Raw genomic sequence first — 23,525 nt, 5'->3', positions numbered from 1 at the left:
AGCTCTCTTTGCTTACTGTGCCACCATAGTGAAACAAGCATAATTGTAATTAAACTGCATCTAATCTAATAAAATTCATTAGTAACGTATCAGTGTTTTCAATGTACGTACTGTATATTCTCTTTTTTAAGTGCATTTGTTTATAATTCAGAATGCATGTACTGTCGTCTCATATCTTTTTTTTTTTTTTTTTTTTTTATGTGTCCTCTTAAACATGTCAGATCCCAGGGGATCAGTTTTGTTGAAATCTGATACATCTATTGTTCAAGGAAATCTGTTGGGAAAGTTTAATGCCTAATTGCGATATTTTTTGTAGAAGGTGCTGGAAAACTTTTTGAAAATTCAAAAACTTGCATATTGACATTTTCATTAACTATTACTCTTAAAACAGGCAGACATTCTCTGCAACTTCAGTAGTTTAGTTCAGTGCCTGAAATTGACCTTACAAGTGGTTATTTTAACCTTTATGACCACTCCTGACAGATAAGTCTATCCTTTGTACATGTTAGTGAAATGATGGGAGGGGTGCATGTGAACCACTATCCCACATTGTTGTTTTATTGCAGAAAAAGAAATAATTTTGCTTTTTAGAGGGCACTTTTTCTTTCCACTCATTGAAATTCAGGGAGAATTTTAGAAACAAATGCTGGAAATATACGAAATATGTAGAATACATTTTTTTTAGTCTTATCAAAAGCAGAAATCGTTGCAAATTGGGCACTGAATTAATTAATTTTTTCTTTTTATTAAAAAGACATTGTCAAAAATACAAACAATATATGGAAACATTCAAAAGAAAACATGTTTTATATATATCAGTGGCACTGTAGTGTATATGATATTTTGAATCACCAATGGTGAAAGCCACTTGATAGCATAGTTCCGTGCTACAGTTTCCACATTCATTTTACTAATGGGACCCAGTTTAATACGTTTTTCTCTAGTTCATTTTTGAATGCCCACTGTTGCTACAGGTTTTTGTTCTAACCAGTTTCACAGTCAGTGATCTCATTATTTAATTAGCTGGTCTTTTCATATTTTATTTTCAGTACAAATCCATATTCTTGGACAAAGTACTGATGGCGATGTTCAGTAATTTATAAGCAGGTCTTCATGATGTGAATCGTGGTGCCTCCTGTGACATGGTCACTAACACTCATTTAATACAACCTAGCAACCATTTAGCTACCCACTGAAATTCAAAAATGGTGGTGTAATGAACTTAAGAATAAAAAAAAATAACATTTTACTCAAAAGATTTTAATTAAACACATAAATGAAAGTCAAACTTTTCAGCTTTCAAAATGCAAAATGAAAAAATGTATCTCAGGGAAAACAAATAGTACGGTGAGATCACAGAGATTTTCAAATTCTTAAAATATAAATTCTTGCTTCATTAAAATTTAAAATTTATCAAACCCAGTTTTACAATTTGTGAATTGATATCAAAATATAGAAACTGGTATATATCAGCTTACTTACAGTGCTGTGTAAAAGTTTGGGCACCCTTCTGAGGTTGCATGATAATTTGCTCTGTCTCCATGAGAGAAGATTACAGCAATATGCCATTTTTTTTACTAGAGAAATGTTAACAAGGGGATGTTTATCAGACTGAAATTCTCAATGTAGCATTATTGAGTTTTATGAAATAAAATAAAATTTAAAAAATGGGATGTGCAAAAGTTTGAGCACCCTTTTAATTGCATTAATTTGAAAACTTGTAGTCAATGCTGACGGGTTGCAGCACAAAATTGCTTTGATTAGCTCATTAGACCTTAAACTACAAAGACAGATGCAACCAAACATGAAAAGGGTTATTTAACATAGGTAATTGCTAGTTATGCTTGTCCTTGATTCTTTCTTAGAGAGTGACAACATGGCAACCTCTAAAGAACTCTCTACTGACCTAAAAACTAAGATAATTTGTTGTTATGAATTAGAAGTGTACAAGAAATTATCACAAAGGTTTAGACTGTCTGTCTTCACAGTCAGAAATGTAGTTAGGAAATGGAAGGCCACAGGAACAGACCTTGTGAAGGAAAAATGTGGTAGGGCCAAGAAAGATATCTGAAGGCTCAGCCGAAGGCTGGTTAGAATGGTCACAGACCACCTCCAGAGAGCAACAAGAACATCTGCCTGCTGATGGTGTCATTGTACATTGTTCCACACTCCAGCACACTTTGCACTGGGAACAGCTTGGTGGAAGGGATATGTGCAAAAAGCCTTTTCTGAGTGCTCACCACAAGAGGAGTCGCATGAGGTATGCAGAAGCGCATTTGGACAAGCCAGAAACATTTTGGAAAAAAATGCTGTGGACAGATGAGACTAAGGTAGTTATTTGGTTACAACCAGAGGCGCTGTGCATGGTGAAAAAAAACACACAGCATTCCAGGAGAGGAACTTGCTGCCTACTGTAAAATTTGGTGGAGGGTCCATCATGTTATGGGGCTGTGTGGCTAGCACAGGTACTGGAAACCTTGTTAAAGCTGAGGGCCACATGAATACCTCCCAGTATCAGCAGATTCTTGACAACAGTGTTCAAGAGTCAGTTACGTCGGGGTTGTATTTTTCAGCATGACAATAATCCAAAGTTCCTTTCAAAATCTACAAGGAATTCATGCAGAGGCACAAGTACAATGTTCTAGAATGGCCATCCCAGTCCCCAGACCGGAACATCTTTGAAAATGTATGGATTGATTTGAAGCAGGTTGTCGGAAGCCATCAAATCTGACTGAACTGGAGGCATTTTGTATGGAAGAATGGTCCAAAATACCACCAGCCAGAATTCAGGGACTTGTCAGTGGCTATAGGAGGCATCTATAGACTATTATTTCAGCAAATGGAGGCTCCACTAAATATTGATGAGATTATTCATTTGGGGCACCTGCCTATTTTTGTTTAATTGCACATTAAATTGGTTCTGTTAGTCCAATAAAAATATTTCACTGCTGAAATGTTGCTGTCTCCATAAGGTATAAAATATGTTAAAATGAAGTTGCTGCCTCAAAAAGCTGATACAGTGATTTTTATCAGGGGTGCCCAAACTTTTACATAGCACTGTATTTAAGTTAGGAGTTCATTTAAAAGCAGAACTTGTTTTGAAAAATCTGTAGCTAGAATGGGTCCCAAGGACTTCACTTGAAAAACACTGATTTAGCTGGTGAACTGCTGGTTCCTTTGTCAATTGCCTCTCATTACTAATTGGCAGCTGGTAAAAAAGAACAAGCACTTAAAACATACTGTAGCAACTTAGAGCAAAAAGAAGCATTTAAGAGATTCCACCAAACAATCAGGTTAGCTGAAATGAAAAAACAAGAAACAATTAAAACCAGAATTGTGCAGCGTATAACAAAAAGAAGCAATTAAGGATTGGAAATTTTAACAATCAGGTTAGCTGAAATGAGCCACAAAAATGTTGTTTAAGCAAATTCACTTGCTTGTGTTCCATTTGGAAAAAGAAAAAGAAATATAACCAATTCTGTCTTAAGTGTTCTAAGATGCTTTGGCTAAATAAATAAATAAATGTAAATGTAATCATGCAAGTAAGGATTTCACTGTGCTGTGCACACATGACAATTATACTAGTACTACAACTACTATTAATAATACCTTACTTATCTCATAATATATAATAGAAAGAGAATAATAATAACGGATATTATTTTGAAACTTGATGAGGAAACCTGTGTACACAGTGGCCTACTCAGAAAATGGGAAAAAATAACTTTCCAAACCCCCTTTAACCTGTGGAACTCATGGGAAAAAAAAATCTAAACAATTACTACTTAAAACATGTCATTGTTACTAAAAACATGGTAATAATTTTGCCAGGCTATTCTTAAAAAAAAAAAAAAAAGGCAAAAAGTGTTTCTGAATCCTGTTACATAAATGTATAAAACTACCGAATAAGGAGAAGTAAAAAAAATATGTATTATTTATAAGTAATTTAATTTCTGTGATTAAATAGCTTACATTTTTCAATAAAGTGGAATCTGTTAAATCTTTACAATGTGGAAATACTACAGTTCAAGATTGAAATCCAATTAGTGGAAAGTAGGAGTAAAGATAGTTGTAGCTCCCTTACAGTTTAATGAACTCCTGTCCATTTTCTGAGACTTTCCAGACTTAACATTTCTTTGTGTTTCCATTTTTCTAGCTAAGAAATGCAAAACAAAAGACTGGTTAACTTAATATATTAAATTAACATTTTTTGCTAGTCTGCAAAAGACTGCACTATTTAATCACAGGTAAACTGATTAAAAAACAGGCATACAATAGAACCAATTGGAATTTCTTTATACTGTATGTTATATTCATTTCTCCACCTGTATGTAATTTTGATCATGCTTCTCTACACCTACCTGAAATTGTCTTAAAAAAAAAAAAAAAAATCGCAAATGTGCAGAGTTGTCCTTTCATGTGGTGTGCTTATGAATTTTCTTTTTATGTGTTTCATTCTATGTTTAGGAATAAAGAATCCAGTTTTGGTTGCAAATCGACTCTTGAGTGAAGCTCAGAAAGGGAAGCTGTCTGCTGGCAGGATTCCTCCTTGGTAATGACTATTTTTTTTTTTTTTTTAACCAACTCTCCTGACGTTTTATTTTATGTTTGAATTTTATTTGTGCGGCACTATTTATAAAGCAAGATGTATTTATACTGTTTACTTTTTCTCCTTCATTCTGGACATATAAGTGAATACCCAATTGTTTTGTTCTTGAAGCTTTTTATTTGCTTAAATTATGTAGTATGTAATATGTAATTTGCTGAACACGCTTTTTGACATTGAAAACCTCTTTCTGGAGAGCAAGATACTAAAAAGTTCAACCTTCGCCGTTTGCATCACTGTTTTCATAAAGCAAAGCAAGTTAAGGCATTCTTGTTAAGAGAAGAGTGTGCAAGAGAAGACCCCGAACCCTGGATTGTCTAGAGAAATTCTGTAAAAAGGAATGGTCTCAGATTTCCAGCTGTTATTTCTCCAACCTTATAAGATGTTTTAAGAGAAGTTTCATTGCTGTTTTATTGGCAAAGGGTGGTTATACAAGGTATTAAATGCAAGGGTGCCAATAATTGTGACACGTGTGGGTTTTGTTAAAAAATAGTTTTGTTTGTTGTTGATGAATGATTTTTTTTTTCAGAATAAATTTACTGCAGTTAAAGTTTTGATTTCTTTCAGTTTTTGCAGTGTGAGATTAAGGTTGTTCACAAAAAGGTGATTTTTTATAACATTTATTTTCTATACCAGGGGTAGAAAATAATGGGTCTCTGTTTTGGATCCAATGGACATTTTATGACTGTAGTCATTTAATTAGGTGATCATTTCCCTAATTGTGAAACTTGATCAATCTTTTTGTTTTTCCACATGGCTAATAAAATTTATTAGTTTTATGATGTATCTAGGCAGTGTTTCTTTAGTTTTTATTTGAAGTGCAATTTATTAAACCCAACTACATATTAAATAAAGGAAAAGTGATGTGAAGAATTTGAATTCTGGTATGCTAAATCTTCATTCCAGATCATTGTATTAAGCCTTTGTGAATTTTCTTAGGCTGCTGTGTAAATGTAAGACAGATAAGTGCATAAAAATTTAAGTAGGGAGTTCAAAATAAAGGGAATAAGATCTGAATGTCCAGGGAGTGCAATAACATGTTTTTGGTCTTTGCTGTATTATGAAGTGTAGAAGAAAATTTCTATTAATGTATTTTGTCAGTATTATAGGACAGGTTTTTCTCTTTTGTTGTATGCTGTCTTTTAGTGTTTTGAAAGGTATTTTATGCCTGTATGATACTCATTTGTATAATTTGTTTTACTGTTGTTACTGCACTTCGTTATCAGGGTGTTTAATTATTGATCTTGGTAAATTACTAATTCAGATATTTCTTTATTCATATATAATTTAAAAATTGTTTTTCATACAGTATATACCCTAAGTTCTTGTCAATAAGCCGCGGCTTATCTAAGGAAAAAAGTTGTGAAAATGAAAAAATAGAATATCGGCTTATACATAAGTCCGGCTTATACATCCATCGCGGGGGTTGCGTTCCAGAGCCACCCGCGAAATAAGAATATCCGCGAAGTAGAAACCATATGTTTATATGGTTATTTTTATATTGTCATGCTTGGGTCACAGATTTGCGCAGAAACACAGGAGGTTGTAGAGAGACAGGAACGTTATTCAAACACTGCAAACAAACATTTGTCTCTTTCAAAAGTTTAAACTGTGCTCCATGACAAGACAGATGACAGTTCAGTCTCACAATTAAAAGAATGCAAACATATCTTCCTCTTCAAAGGAAGAAACAAATCAATATGTCTGTTTGGCTTTTAAGTATGCGAAGCACCGCGGCACAAAGCTGTTGAAGGCGGCAGCTCACAACCCCCTCCGTCAGGAGCAGACAAAGAGAGGGAGAGTTTGTTTTTCAGTCAAAAATCAATACGTGCCCTTCGAGCTTTTAAGTATGCGAAGCACTGTGCAGCATGTCTTTTCAGGAATCAGCTTTACAAAAGATAGCAACGTGAAGATAATCTTTCAGCATTTTTAGACAAGGGTCTGTATCGTCTAGGTGTGCAAACAGCCCCCCTGCTCAATCCCCATACGTCAGGATCACAGATAGTCAGCGCAAGATTGACAGAAAAGTAAGCAATCTAGCTTCTCAGCCATCTGCCAATAGCGTCCCTTGTATGAAATCAACTGGGCAAACCAACTGAGGAAGCATGTACCAGAAATTAAAAGACCCATTGTCCGCAGAAATCCGCGATATATATTTAAATATGCTTACATATAAAATCACAATTTAAATGACCGCTACGCGCTCGTGTTGACTCGGCGACGCCCAGAGCAGAAAGAACGCGCTCCGGCCGCTCCAACCGCGCCATGCGGGGAGTGAGAGAGACGGCAATATCTCACACTCTCTCCCCCCTTAAAGAAATTAAATGGGCGCGAGTGAGACCACTGACCTCCCTCCCTTCTATTAGTTATAGGTTATAGTATGTTCGGCTTATCCATGAGTCCGGCTTATCTATGATACGATTTTATTTTAAAAATTCGTATGATTTTTGGTCTCCGGCTAATACATGAGTCCGGCTTATAGACAAGAACTTAGGGTAGTAAGAAATCAAGTAACAGATTTGGTTATAAAATGATTTACATTAGTTACAAATAAATTACAATGAATAACTGAACGATACATTTTTGAAAGTTTTTTAGTGGGAAGAGGAGCATATCAATGGGCCCTGGACCATGGGATTCCACCATGCTCTCTTGACAAAATGACTACTAGTGAGTATTCAACCATATGCATTATCAGGCTCGGTATTGTGGTGTACTATTACTTAGCTGTTCATAAAGTGACATGTATCTTTCTTGATTAATGAAGTTTTGATAACTGATATACAGTAATGTGAAAAGAAAGTACACCCTCTTTCAATGGTAAGGGTTTACTTATCAGGACATAATAAAAAAAATCATCTGGTCCTTAGCAGGTCTTAAAATTAGGTAAATACAACCTCAGGTGAACAACAAAACATGACACAGTGTCAAAGTGTTATTGTTTATTTTACATAAATTAACCAAAGTGCAGAAGCAGTTTGTGAAAAATTAAGCACCCCCTTACTACTTCCATAGAAATTAAGAGGATAAGTATCAGTCAGGTGCTGCTAATCAAAAGCACTTGATTAATTGATCATCAGCATTATAAAAGCAGAGGCTTTAGCAGTTTATTGGTCTGGAGCATTCAGGTGTGTGTTAACCAGAGGTGGGTAGAGTAGCCAAAAATTGTACTCAAGTAAGAGATAGCGTTACTTCAAAATAATATTACTCAAGTAGAAGTAAAAAGTAGTCATCCAAAAAATTACTCAAGTAAGAGTAAAAATGTATTTGGTGAAAAGACTACTCAAGTACTGAGTTACTGTTTGATCATAATAAATGATTTATTTTTTAGAAATGTTGTAATAAGTCAGACAAAAATATAAAATAATGTGCAAATTCTGCTATTTCCAAATAATAAAATAAAAAATGAGTAAAAATAAATAACATCTTTACAAAATAAAGATGCAAAAATAACACAAACTTCCAAATCTCAATTTTTCACAACAAAGCTTTTGAAGCCAATACCTACAGTAGGTAACATGTATGTTTGAACAGTTCATACTACTTACAGTGACAAGATATACTGACTGTACACTGAAAGCTGAGGGAAATTGCTTCGGTTCATGACCATATCGGTTTACGACCAGAGTTTTGGAATGAATTATGGTCATGAACCAAGGTTCCACTGTATATGTATTTTACAACTTGGAGAATTATGTCAAAAAAAAAATACATTAAATCATATATCAATCGACACACGCTGCACGCAGGCAAGCGGGCAGTGAGAGTGGAGATAGATGTGAAAGACGCAAGATAGATTGTATACAACAGACATAAATAGTGACCACTTGATAACAGTATTAGCTATAATCAATGAAAGCATTAATTAATCAACAGAAATAACCGTGATCGACATTTTAAACTTAACGATTTACTTAAGAAAAAAAAGAAACGCCCCAGCAAGTCTATGAAGGCAGACACTGCAGGCAGGCAGGCAGAGCAGCGAAAAGCGCAGAACAGCGCCACCCGAAACGGAAGTGGTAAAAAATAGATTGCATCGGTAGTGGTTTACTACTACCATAGAGAATGAATGGGAAACGGTTTAGGGAGTTTTAGCTAAAGAATACGCGGCGGCCGCCTTCCGCTGTGCATGTTTGGAATATAGCATACGAGGGTTGTTTCATAAGTTTTGAGACTCGGTCACTTGCCGTCATCGGAGGCGGACGAAATGTTTTTCTATTGTTCTACAATCCCTTCACATCTTCTAATAAATTTTTGGCCCACCCAGCTACAGATGGAGATGAGAAAAAGAGCTTGAAGTGGGGTCCAAAAGGTTGCCTTCCTCCACTGAAAGCCAGGTCAGCCAAGAGGACCATGTTTGCCGTCTTTTTTTGGCTACAAAAAAAATTATTGCTTCAGTTCCACGTCCTGAACGCACGACGATGAACTCTGATGTCTACACAACCCTGTGCCTTCCAGAAGTTTTCAAAAATCTCACTAGAGGTCGCCCTAATCGCACCTTGAAAAACTTCATCCTTCACCATGACAACGCACCGCCTCACAAGTCAAACAAAACTGAGTTCCTCGCCAAATCTGGGATTGAAGTCCTTCATCCGCCCCCTTATTCACCAGATTTGGCACCCTGTGACTTCTGGCTGTTCCCGACGGTGAAGAAGGAGCTGAAAGGAATGGATTTTGAGGACAGGGACAGCCTCATTTCTGCGGTGGAAGAGTAGCTTGACCAACTGACTGAACCTGATTTTCGTCACTGTTTTGATCGTTGGATTTATCGCATGAAAAAGTGCATTGAAATCGGGGGAGAGTATGTTGAACAGCACTGAAGTGTTGCCAAATGATGAGGTTATGTGAGTAAAAATTTTCTTTGGAATTGACCAAACCATGTTGGATCTATTTAAAAAAGTCTCAAAACTTATGAAACAACCCTCGTATATATGATGGAAAAAAAGTAACGATTCGAGTGTTGCCCAAAGTAGCGGAGTAAGAGTAGCATTTCTTCTTCACAAATGTACTCAAGTAAAAAGTAAAAAGTATGGTGCAGTAAAACTACTCTTAGAAGTACAATTTTTTTTAAAAAGTTACTCAAGTAAATGTAATGGAGTAAGTGTAACTCATTACTACCCACCTCTGGTGTTAACACAATGCCAAGGAGATAAGACATCAGAAATGGTCTTAGAGAAGCAGTTGCTGCTGCCCATCAATCTAGGAAGGGTTATAAGGCCATTTCCAAAATTTGATTTCCATACAGTGAAAAAGGTTATTCACAAGTGGAAAACATTCATGTCAGTTTCCAACTTCCCAGGAGTGGATGTCCCAGCAAATTCACCACATGTTCAGACTGTGCAATGCTCAGAGAACCTGCAAAACACACAAGAACTACATCTCAGACTCTACATGCCTTAGTTAGCATGTTAATTGTTAAAGTTCATGACAATACAATTAGAAAAAGGCTGAACGAGTGTGAGTTGTTTGAAAGGTTTGCCAGGAGAAAGCCTCTCCTCTTTTAAAAGAACATGGCTTAGGTTTGCAAAGCTGCATCTGAAAAAAAACACAAAACTTCTAGAACAATTTCCTTTGGACAGACAAGACCAAAGTGGACATGTTTGACCTTAATGAGCAGTGCCACATTTGGTGATAACTAAAAAAGCATATCAGCACAAACCCTTTATACCACCTGTCATAGTTGGTGGTGAAGGGGTGATGATTTGGCTTGTTCTGCAACCACGGGATCTGGGCACCTTGCAGTCATTGAGTCGAACATGAACTTCTCTGTATACCAAAGTATTCTAGAGTCAAATGTGAGATCATTTGTCTGACAGCTAAAGCTTGGACAAAATTGGGTCATGCAACAGGATAATAATCTCAAGCACGCCAGTAAAAATACAACAGAATTGCTGAAAAATAAAAGAATCAAGGTGTCGCAATTGCCCAGTCAAAGTCCAGATCTCAACCCAATTAAAATGCTGTGGTGGGACCTTAAGAGAACAAACTCCTGCAAACCTCAATGAACTGAGCAACGTTGTAAAGATCAGTGGTCCAAACTTCCTCCACAACAATGTGAGACTGATAAAATCATACAGAAAACAATTACTTCAAGTTATTGCTGCTAAAGGCGGTTCTACAAGCTATTGAATCTTGGAGTATACTTAGTTTTTCACACATGGCCTCTCCATTTTAGCTTCATTTTTGTTAAATAAATAATGACATTGTGGAATCTGTTGTGTGTTGTTGTACGTGTAATACACCTAATTTTAGAACCTAGGTGGTAAGGACCAGGTTTTTTTTTTATGATGTTCTGATATGTAAAACTATAGAACTCTATCAGGGTGTACTTTCTTTTTCACATGACTGTACAGTGTTCTTGCCTGATTATGTAAATTGGCACTTATTAATAAAGTACAAATTGATACCTCCAAAGAAATAAAATAAGAAGCATACTTTTTTTAAGCGAGTTGTTTTTTGCTACAGATACATATTTTTAATACTTTTTAACTACAGTATGCTAATTTTATATGTGCCAAGTATGTGAAATATTAGGTTTCTGTACTAGGTTGCCCATAATTGTATCTTATGCCAAAATACTATGAGCCAGCGGTCATTTATAGACTTCATAGTTAAATCAACTGATCTGAGGCCATATTCTTTGGATGTTCCAATAAAAAGCCATTCTGAGCAGTGTTAATTTTATTGATAAAAACTAAGATGAAAAACACTTGTCAGCATTATTTCTGTGATGAGAATGTAACATAAACTAAATATAAATGCTCCATTATTGACGAAATCTAAGACAAATGTTTTTAAAATCATAGTTGGTGAAAAATAAACTAAATGAAAATGTTACAAACAGACAGCTGGACAATGAGCGAAATTGAAGCTTTTTGCACATCTCTGGCAAACATGACATGGTCTGCCACCAAATAATGAGCATGAATGCAGTGGTGCAATTTTAAAAACTTGTATGCACACTTTTAACTGTATAACACTTGCTTGGGCACCATCAGAAAATCACATCAGTCGGAATCCTGCTCCACTAAGCGATGCTATGACGGCCAATGTGATTTTTTGGGTGAAAAACTGGTCGGATATATTGACCAACTTTAATTACAATGCTGACAAAAATAAAACCCAGTGTAAGCGTGTGGAATGAAGCTCGCAGGAAAGAACACCACAAACCTGAGAAGCTTCTAGAGGTGCACCATCCTGAGGCTCATGCCAAGGTATGTAATGCTGTTTAGGTGGCGACTTGCCCAACGTCAGTACCATTATATCTGGCTCTCGTTCACCCTGCTGATACAAATGTGTCAAGTGTGAATTGGGAAAACGTGCTTATTAATGGGGGGAAAAAAGAGCCAACACACAGACATAAAGGATTTTGTTATTGCCAGTTTTATCCTATTTATGAGTTGCCTAAAAAACAGATTTGTGCAGCTTGGAGAGAGCAATCAGATGTGAGCTATAACTGTTTAGCTTGTAGCATCATGCAATTGGTACAGCAGATAAAATGACGGGTGGATTAATTGCTTTTAATACAGTGTCCTACACAGTCCTGATAAAGAAACGCATCCACTTACACATACGGGCACAGTCATTGGCAGTGATGACAACAGTTGTAGTGATTAAAAAGTGAAAGTTTCAAACAGAGTGAGTATTTGGCTTGTCTACATTACAGATGAATTGAGCTGCTCCATTTATTAATACTAACATAAAATGTATTTAGGATCTCAGTGCTTGAAGTACATCGCTCAGTGCATATGATATGTGCATGTACAGTACGGCAAAACAGCATTGCTTCATTCCTGAATATGAATGTTTTATGAGAATAACCCCTGAAATGTGAAGAATATAGCAAAAGCATGTATGTCATATATTAGAATGCTATGTTCATGATTGTAATGCAGTCTCTCAGTTAGGATTAACTGACTACAGGTAACTTTTGTTATTGTGGATTTACACACAGGCTAAACAATAACAAAGCCTTATCCCTCATGTCAGACACTTAGGAAACATCACAGCAAAGGCTCTTTTACAAGAGTTCTGAAATATTGGATTAATGTAAAAAAATACTCATTCATTGAGAATTTCTCTTTAGTGAGATTTTAATGTGCTAATGATGTAAATATAAATCATAAAACAGCAAATGTTGCACATTTAACAGAGAGATTCTCTGACAAACCAGATTTTAAATGTGTTTTGTTATAAAAACAGATTTTATCCATCCATCCATCCATTTTCTAACCCGCTGAATCCGAACACAGGGTCACGGGGGTCTGCTGGAGCCAATCCCAGCCAACACAGGGCACAAGGCAGGGAACCAATCCTGGGCAGGGTGCCAACCCACCGCAGACAGATTTTATCGGTTGGTTTAAATGTAAATTACCTCTGTTATTTTGAAATTCACTAATTCAACATTACAATATAACAATGCTTGAATTTTTATTTTAAGTGTTATTGTAATCAGTATTTTTCAGTTGCTGGAAAAAATGATCTGAGAACAAATTTAAAATGTGCACATGGCCAAATAAATCAGATAGTCCATGATGATCTCATTCTTTATAAACCCTGTGTTGAAATTAAATGTGTTTTTTGGTCCAGCCTTTTTTGGTAAAATCATACAGCAGCATAACTAATGCATGTTGAAGGCCAGAAAACTGTGATGACAGACCAGAGCGGCCATTATCTGACCAGGATCTTTTGGAGTAAATCATTTCTACACCTACTCTTCATTTTATGTTCAATAATCACTATGTGTGGTTTGGCTTATTCGTGTACATGTTAGTGTAATAGTTTGGAGGTACAGTATGTTTTCTGTGCATATTGATATGTTAAAAAAGGTATCCATCTGATTTAGCTGATTAATTTACTTTTACTTTTAGCCGACTAAAACTTATTTGCTTTTTCTGAACTAAAATTAATTTATTTTTTTGTTGACTAAAACTAATAATTAAACAACTAATATGTGAATAAAATTAAAATGCAATTTATTCAGAAGACTAACACTAAAACTAAATCAAAATATATTGTCAAAAATAACACAAAATTAACAACACAACTCCGAGTTGTTCATTGATCACTATTTGCTGGCCATGCTTTGAGGGTCCATTCACACTTGAGCTTTGTAAATTTCCAAGTTGTGTTTGGCATTTTTCATGTTTTCTAATGGCTTTTTGCAGTGAAAATATGGTTGACATAATGTTCTTTTACCTTTTTTTGTTGAGAGGCAAAGCCATCTTCTATGACTTTTGTGCTTTTCAATGCTAGTGATCACAGTGCCAAAAAGGAGGTGTTGTCAGTTTTGATAAGTACAGATATTGGGTTCACCCTGTTCTGCAGCCGAGTGAGTCTAGAAGACATTTCTAGAGTGTCTACGAAGAACTTAGGCAGCATGCTGAAAAAATACGAGGATTACATCTGGGTATCACAAGTATGTAAATACAATGATATGTGATAGTGTTTTTATGGTATTTATGCAAGCTTATTCCCACTACTCAAAAAAATGCATTATTTTGTTAAACAAAAAAATAGGCCCGCTGCTGTTAGTGCAACATCGTAAACATGCATGATCTGGTCATCTAGTGACAGCCAGTGTAGTGTGTAATCAAATGATAAGAATTGAACAGAGGTTACTGTATATTCATATACATTTAATATTGTATGTACTGAGAAATCAATTTAATCTGGCCAGTTTAGGGTCTTAGGAAGCCAATGATTATTGCAGCAGCACTGGGTGTAAGTTAAGCAAACATGCTGGACTTTACAACAGCCCTTTACAGGGCTCAGTCATACAGCCAATCATAAAAGTGTGTGCAGTGAGCAATCCAGTAACAAACCTATCAATAAATTGACTGTTTAGTATTAATTCTGTAAATACAGTGGAACCTTGGTTTGCGAGTAACTTGGTTTACGAGTGTTTTGCAAGACGAGCTAAAATTTTTAATAAATTTTGACTTGATAAACGAGCGAGGTCTTGCAGTACGAGTAGTATGTATACGCTTTGTCTGCTGAGCGTCATGTGATCACAACTGAGCTGATGGTTCTTCTCTCTCTCTCTTGCTACGGGATTGTGGGCAATCGTCTCCTATTCTCCGTCTGAGTCGGCGTGCCTCACTCATATAGTCAACATCCGTACGAGCGTATACTGTTTACTGCAGCATTAGCATTGTGACTGTGTGTGCACGCGCACGCTCGTGTGTGAGTGTGTGCTCTCTCGCTCGCGTGCGCTGTGATGTGCGAGTCCCCGTCTTGCACCCTAAAACATGAAGCTGAGTCTCAGTACTTTAGCAACGCCAGCTTTATTCAGCTTGAAACAGCAACAGCGCGGTTATTGTAACGGGATCTGCCGCTCTCCTATACACAGACACAGCAGTCAAGCAGGGCCCTGCACATTTATAATGTTCCTTGTTCCTTGTATCACCCATCGACAGCAGGAGCTTATAGCATGTCCGCGATCTTTTCGGATTCGCTTTTACGGCGAACTGCTACAGCGCTGGGAGACTGTGATTGCTTTGGGACGCTCTTCCGCGTGTCTTCCCGTTGTGTGGAATCCCACAAGAGTTTAGAAACTCACTCACACCAGCCATGATTCTTTTCAAAGGTAAAGTGCAGGTTAATTTGCTTTATGTATTTTAACTTTATATTTTGTATTAAATCATTTTTATATGAATAGTTTTGGGTTGTGTAACAAATCATCCGAGTTTCCATTATTTCTTATGGGGAAATTCACTTTGATATACGAGTGCTTTGGACTACGAGCACGTTTCCGGAACGAATTATGCTCGCAAACCGAGGTTCCACTGTATATATTTTGATGTATATATTTTGAAACAGTGTGATTTGGTGGTACAGCAGCCAATGTTAATAACCAGGGTCTCAGGTTAGGGATGGCAAAAAGCATGGATGTTATTTACTTCACAGCATATCAAGAACAAGACAAATATTACTGACACATTACTAGAACAAGTAATCAGTGTTAAAACAGTTAGTCATCCACAGATAAGCACATTCATTAACACCAATTATTCCACGTGCAGAACTTTCACTCTTACTGTTAAAATATCCGTACTAAACATACTAAATTTCAACTTAATTAAAACTAAATGTGTACTTATAACTTGTTCAGTTTTTCTCTCTTGGTTAGAAGCTATTTGCACATTGAACCTCTCCCTCAGTAGGTGTCAGTAGATTAACCAAAGCACATGTGCACATTATGATACCAGTGTTTGTTTTTTTCCTTTTCTGGTTTCAATGAGTTGCTTCAGTTCTGGTTCATTGAGGAGGAGGCAGTGACTTCCTGTAAAAAACTCTCTGTGGGCTTTTTTTTTTTTTTCTTAAACCAGAATTTTACAGGCATTACCACTGATTTCAATGGAACAAGCGTTTTGCTGAAAATGCTGGAAAACTTCTTTCTGCTAGATGTGAATAGTGTCATTGAAAACATGGTTATAGCAAATACCCTTACATACTGTATGATTTAGGAGTGTTCTAGCATGTGCTAAAACGCTAGAAAAACGCTTAGGTGTGAATGGGCACAAAGACCAGTGGGTTGTCATGGTTTATTACGCTAATGGATGCTTGTGTTCTGTACATTCTTCTGTGGAGAATGAATTCCTTCATATAAAAAGAGGTTAGGAATGTTAAGTCTGAATAGCCTCTAAAGCAGAAAGATAGTCAATGCCAGTTAAGATGTGTTTGTTGAGCACAAGTGATAAAGGACGTTTGCAAATTATCAGGAGGCTCTGTAATTTGGCTGTGGGATACCAATGGGCACAAAGGCATTATCTGCAGAGGTCGCTAAAGCAAAAGCCCATTTGTTGCAGAAGATTGGCAAGGCCAGTATAAATTTCTTGGTGCAACTTGGGAGCAATTCTGTCCCTGAGGCAGTAAAATAGCCCTACAGCATAATGACCACTCCTCCGTGCTTTGAAATAAGTTTTAATTTTTGTTTCTGCAATGCTAAAACTAGTCATGCCTTTTACATTTTCTGATTCCACTTAATCCATTCATTAGGGTCACAGGGAAACAAAGTCTGTCCTAGCAGCACTTATGACACTGCATGAACCAACCCTGAAAAGAGCTCCATTTAATTAAAGGATACCTTCTACATAAACGCACTCATACCGGGCCAGTTTGGTTTGCCAATTAATCTAACTCTGAATGATTTTGGGCTGTAAGCGTAAGGCCTACACAAACGGAGGGTATACATTATCTAGGCTGATATTACCAAAACTTCTTCATGTAAGTATTTTATTTTCTTTTGGTATAGTTGAGGTTTCACTTGCATATTCAACATTGCAAAAATGTAAAGTTGAAACGTAAGGTTATAAATGTTTATTTGATGTGTTTTTCTGTTTGTTGACAATTATACAATGGTACAGGACTGTTTAATTGGTAAATATTTTTTTTTTTTTTTTTTTTTAATTACATTTTTCATTATTCATCTAATACAGGCTGTCAGAAAAACAGACTGACTGAAAACTTACCTCATTTTAGTCTGAAAATGAAAACAAGCAGACATTGATACCTACAACAAAAAAGCCAACAATTATACCTGTATATTCCACCAAACTGAAAGTCTAAATTATCAGTTGGTCACAGTTTAGTCTTGCATTTAATGCTTAAACAGGATTAAAAACCACACAGCCTTTGCCTTATACCATAGCACATTAGTGAAAAGTAAGACAAATGTTTAGTCTGATGTGAAGATGGCACATAGAAAATGATCTTCCGCACCAAAAGCCTCAATCACTTTGGCTAATATACAGATATTCAGTGTAATACACATCACGAGGACAGCTTAATCCCGGTATTGTTGCATTTACTATAATGTAAGTGAAGGGTAACTTTAATTTGTATTATATTGTAACAGTTTACATGTTTATACACAGCATTACACTTAAGTTTATTAATAGTTATTCCTCTGTTCTGATTTTGACACGCAGTCTATTTAATGCATTTTAAATGTTGACTGATTGCTCCAATTAAATCTAAATAAAGAAATAAAAATGTGGCTACGCAGCACACTCAGTGCTAGTTTGAAAAGAATAACAAAATAGAAACTTAATATCAGACAGCACTCTCTTCCTAAATATAAAGATCACATTATTAAATGTATTTACCATCACTGGGTTTTACAAAATGAAATGAGTTTTCAAAGGTTCAATTTTATAATTTGTCAGTATGCTGAATGTTTCTTACCACACACATCTTAATTTTTCAACTCTGCTTTCTCATCCACTAAATTGAAGAGTGTCATATACAGCCATTAGAAAAACGGCTCAAAACTTAGGCAATGGTGTGTTGAGAGTACATTCTAAAATTGCACGGATATCCTCCAATCAATGGGTTTATTTTTTTCATAACAACTCTCCTTCATACTTGTCATAATTTTAAATATTTTTATCATTTCATCTGTGTGTCGTTGTTGTAAAAGAATGCCTACATTAATGCAGTAATGCTATTTGAAATTTGAGCATACCATATTTTAAATAACCAGCATTGTTGTGGTTTTGCAACTTTCCAGTCAGTTACAGCAACTTTGTGCATTGATTGCTCCTACCTTAAGTTTTAACTTCAAATGTGTAGGTCCTATAGTTGGGGGGGGGGGGGGGGGGTATCTTTACCCTTTAATTTCTTTTCAGATGTTTCCAGATGTTTATTTGTATTCAGTATTGTCATTTTTAAAGCATACTCCCTGTACTCTTATGGTTCAATGCCATAATAGAAGATGGCACCAGAATAACACTATATAAAAATTAGAAATTACTGTATAGCAGTAATGCTCCTCTAAAGCATTTTCCTCACTTCAAAAAATAAAGTTAGTGTTCTTTTTTGTTTTCTTTTATAAAATGGTTGCTTAATTTAAAAAAAAAAAAAAAAAAAAAGGTTGATTCTAAGGAGAGGAGTAGCCAAGAAAAATGCAGTGAATTTACAGTATATGGTTAGCTTTACATTTAAGGTTACACACTGAACAGATCTGAGTAATATGTTATACTTTTGCTAATGCAATAGTATTTCGTCTAGGTTATTATTTTATTTAGATTAAATTATATAAACATTAATAACCTTGAGAGTAAATTTAAAAAATTAACTGGATAACTTCTTCATATACAAAAGTGAATAATGTTAATATGTCATTAAGTGCAGTAGTATATCATTAAGATTAAATTAAACTACAAAAGTATGATGACTGGTAAATATGAATGTACTTTTATAAATAACCTGTTTTGTAATTGATACTATCCTGTTCTTCCATAATTATTACTATACTGTGATTTAGATATAAAGAGCCTTTTATGTGTGCTTATTGTAAACACGACACTACTTACTTAGCCCAATGTTTTGACTAATTTTACTAGTCATATTTATCAGTTATTACATATTTTAAGGTTCCTTTACAAATGATACCTAAGCTCAACATATTTAATAAAGGCAGTGTTGAAATTGTTTAGGGTTATGTATAGCTCAAAGCAAAAAAAAAAACACCAACATAACTTAATGATAGTAAAGTTACTAATATTGCAGAAAGCACTTCTGTTGTCATGTCTGGTTGTCCACATGAAACAATTTGTCTGTCTCAGGACTGATTTTGCTGAAATTTGTCACAATAATTCTTCAGGAAAATTCATGGAAAAATTCAATTTTCATTGAGATATCTCAAATACAGCACACTGTATAAAGTTTTGAAACTTCAAGAATTCCTATAAAAATATTTAGCAACTTCTTTGACTTAAAAACAGGGAAATTTTCATTGTAACTTCACCTACGATTTAGTTTACTGTTTCAAATTTTCTGTGATAGAGGATGCTTCAACTTGTCTATTTTCGTCTTGTACCTGTTGGTACCCACTTCTGATGACAAAACAGTGAATTCCCTGCAGAGTTATGCATCAGCTCCTGCTTGATATGCTGCCCCTAGAAGCGGCTCATGCAGAGGTGCTTCGGCCTACTTGCTCTCAGTCACAGTAGATCATTCCTCCTGCTCTTTTAATACATAGAGGGCAAGTTACATGATATTTATTAAAGTAAAAAAAAAATTGCAAGCAACTCAAGTTATGTAGAAATAAATGAAAGGGGAAATGATCTCCCTAGTCATGGTGTAGTGATACATTATGCATACAGTGCATGATTGCATAATCAGTTTCACCTTTTTAAAATGTTTAAGAAATTTAAGGTACAATAAACAATAGAACTTCCACAACCAACAATTAACAATAGGACATCTTTTGTTGCAATTTATCAATTAAAGTGGAATCTGATGTTTATGGAAGCGTTTAAGCCACCACAAGTCTATTCTTAGTATTTTCTGTACCTAACTAACTCATTATTACATCCTGTTATTGCTGTTATTTTTGAATATGACCCACTGTTACAAAAATATTTAATAAAAAATGTGAACAAACAAAACTAATTCCTTGATGGAGTTGCTTTAAAATTTTAAAATGCCCCTCCTTTCAAAACAGTTATGTCTTTAAACACACCATGCATGTACATTTTTCATTGTTTTTGTTTACCTTTTACTTCATAATGTTTTAATGGAGTTTAAAGAACAGAAGTTGAAATAATATCATTATGGTGCTTTCTAACAGAAGGTCATTAAAATGTAAAGTTGAATGGTAAGTTCTCAGGATGTTGAACAAACAACTATTTAGAGATAGTTTGGCTGTAGAAGCATAACACCTCTTTTTAGGGCAATTAATAGTTGTCTGGAAAAAAAGTTTGACTTGTTACATACTGTTCTTAAACTGCCTCTTCCCACAAGCACTTTAGAGTAATTTTTACTTTTACACCATGCACTATGATTTTAATTGGTCAAAACTAAATTTTGAAGTACATTCGATTTGATGGTCTAGTTCTTTGTGGTTCATGCAACCTTGGCCATAGTAAGTGGTCTGCTTCTATAGGGATAAATAAAGAAGCAAATGCTTTTTTCAAATAATACATTTGAACAATTACACGTTTAAACATAGACAAACATATTTTTGAGGTCTGTAAGTGTGTGTACCATCATTGTCATGACTATTCAACACCTTGTGTTTAATAATAATAATAATAATTCATTACATTTATATAGCACTTTTCTCAGTACTCAAAGCGCTATCCACACAGGGAGGAACCGGGAAGCGAACCCACTCTTCTACAGTCTCCTTACCGCAAAGCAGCAGCCCTACCACTGCGCCACCTGTGACTGGACTGTGTTTAAACCAGCACAAGAGTGATTCTGTATTCTACCACTTTAGCACCCCAGATATGCATATGAGTACTGAGATGGACACCTCAGTGAAGCTAGAATATAACATGAAGCTCGTTTTTATATACAGTATCAGTGTTGATAGCTCTGTACCTGAAATGCGTAATCACAGGGATTAATTGCACGATGAATACACACTGCAGTTGTCTTTTATAAGGCTTAAAAATTTAGGCTTATTTTAGTTTGAATTTTAATGTTTACATATGTAAAGTTGGATAAACAAGTGATTTATAATTTTCCTATGATCTTATGAGACTAATGTTAATTTTTGCACGTTTCTTGTATATTGTGAAGTGAATGTTAAGGTGGTTCCTTCTCCCTAGCACTCTTTATCTCTTAAAGGTCATTAAGTAAAATTGATCTTGTACAGATTAATCTTTCTTCATAGTTTCCTTCTTCCTCTCCTAGGTATGTAAACTGCGTTCCAACCACCCACCCCGACCCCCCCGTCAAATAACATAAATATATACTGTATATCTCTGTTCCACCCTGTCTTCTTAGCACTGGTGTCCATGTAAGAACCAAACCTGGTTTGGGATATGAGGAAGTGCACGTTTTATTGTGTTAAAAAAAAAAGAGAAAAGAAAAAAAAGTTAACCAAAAATTGCAATTTTCAAATTTCAAACTGTAATTTTCACCCTACCTTCAATGTCTATTCCCCACCCTCGTGTAGAGTTCAGTTTATCAGCATATAGGAGGAACAAGCGGAAGATGGAATTGGCTGAGAAGGTGGAAATGGACGTCATTCAGACAAAGAGGAGAAGACAATCAAGTTCACACGTTAGTAATTTTTGACTTTAGATAAACTTCTTGAATTTGATTTTTTTACACAGAATGTGGGAAGTGTTCCCACTGCTCGTGATTAAATTTAAACCTGTGGTGCTAACTTTAGTCTAGCTTGCAGTGAAGTATTAAAAAAAAAACCTCTAAATAATATTGAAATTAGCACTAGAAGTCAAGTTGTGTAATTAGAGTTTAAGGATAGAGCAATTGGTCATGTGACAGTTCTTCAATGAGCCCAGGTGAAAGTAAAATCAGAGCAGAAATCTAGGATGCTAAAGAGTGTACTCTAGTCTAAGCAAAGGCTCAGATGTTCAAATTGTGTAGGCTAAGATTAGAGGAGCCCACTCCTGTCCACCTATGTAACTGTATGTGTTAGGTGTTTTGGGGATATAACAAAAGTTTTTTGTTTGTTTTTAAACAAGTTATTCCGTTTTTTTTTTTTTTTTTTTTTCTTCTTTTTTCAACATTTGACAGGGTTTCCTGCTGCAGTGAAAACACTGCTGCCTCACTACGTCAGGAGGTTTGGATTTAAATTTTAGCTTGACCATTATCTTTGTAGGATTTGCACGACCACGCCATGGGATTCTTTTCCTTGAGTTTTCCTCACTAATTTAGCTAGAAGCCTAAAATAGGATTTACAGAATTTTAATGCTAATATAACTGAAGACTCCAAATAGGTCTAATTTGTGTAAGTATAGCTGTGCATGAATGTGTTTTATGATGGACTCTCACCTTGCCTATGGCTGCTTTATGCTGCCTTGTACCTGAAGCTTCTGGGGTGTGCTTTGGCTTCCCATTACCCTATATTGGATAAGTGCGTTCAAAAAACAGAAAGATGGATTGATGTTAAAAGCCATTTTATTTACCAGATTTTATTTATCCTGTTGTGTTTTACAATGTTGTTTTGTTTTTTCTCCCTTTCACCCTCACTCAATACCAGGTTTTAAAGTTATATTTTTTGTTAAAAGCTGTTTTTATAAAAGCTGCCATTGAAATTTAAAATCTCATGTTCATTCTAATGCCAATGGTAAATAGGTGGGGTAGTATTTTGAAAAGCAATGTAATATCTATTTATACATAAATGTGGTTTGTTAAATGTTTTAGGGGAGTTAATAGTTGACTGAACCTCAGAAGATTACTGGACCAGTATTTAGATTAGTGTATTTGAAAACTGAATTGTGACCCCCTTTCAGTAAAGCTCAATTTAAGCCGCACTTCACTAGTGTCAAGTGTAACTTTGACATTAATTGTAGGACCTGGGTGTACCTGCTTATTACTAGAAAAATGTTTTGTGCAAGGAAAAATTTGTCAAAAATAAGGAAAAGAGGATTTATTTTGAGGTGTATATAGTTTAATCTAGTCAAGTAGTTTTATTATAATACCATCCATACACAGTATTACAGCATACAGTGGCATGAAATAATATTCTCCAGGACTGTGATGCAGCATATACATAAATACAGGACAAGTGCAAGTCATGTAAAGAACTCTACTACACTATAAATAGGTAAATAAATACATAATAGGTAAGTCACTAGATGGTAATAATGTTAAATATATAGTAATAAATAAATAATAACAACAAATAATAATAAAAAAGCAAAAGTAGTAACAAGTATAACAAATTTACTACATATAAATAAGCTAGGGGTAGAAGCTGTTGCAGAACCGTTCTCGATGCAACAGTCCCTTCTACCAGGTGGTAGTGGGCCAGAGATGGGGCATCCCCATTGCTGATGAGACCCATTACCTTTGTGTCATTCTCAAACTTAATGATGGTGTTAGGGCTGTACAAATCATGAGTCAGCAAAGTGAACAGAAGTTGGCTGAGTACACAGCCCTAGGGGTTGCCAGTGTTCAGTGTGATAGTAATAATAATAATAATTCATTACATTTA

General features: G+C 35.4%; 1 protein-coding gene across 3 annotated transcripts in view; it reads left to right on the top strand.

Moving 5' to 3' along the window:
* tasp1 (taspase, threonine aspartase, 1) overlaps nt 1-23,525 on the top strand; it is a 145,175-nt gene that overhangs the window by 20,758 nt on the left and 100,892 nt on the right. For all 3 annotated transcript variants that reach the window (XR_007933617.1, XM_028820567.2, XM_028820566.2), the window contains exons 6-8: nt 4,468-4,552; nt 7,197-7,276; nt 21,519-21,625. Coding sequence is in view for 2 of the 3 variants with exons in the window: in XM_028820567.2 (XP_028676400.1) it covers nt 4,468-4,552; nt 7,197-7,276; nt 21,519-21,625 (272 nt within the window). In the remaining variant the exon portion in view is untranslated. The remainder of the gene's footprint in view (nt 1-4,467; nt 4,553-7,196; nt 7,277-21,518; nt 21,626-23,525) is intronic.

This window comes from Erpetoichthys calabaricus, chromosome 15, assembly GCF_900747795.2.
Source record: "Erpetoichthys calabaricus chromosome 15, fErpCal1.3, whole genome shotgun sequence".
Classification (NCBI taxonomy): domain Eukaryota; kingdom Metazoa; phylum Chordata; class Cladistia; order Polypteriformes; family Polypteridae; genus Erpetoichthys; species Erpetoichthys calabaricus.
The sequence above is the reverse complement of the archived record's forward strand: the minus strand, read 5'-3'. Positions and strand labels throughout refer to the sequence as shown.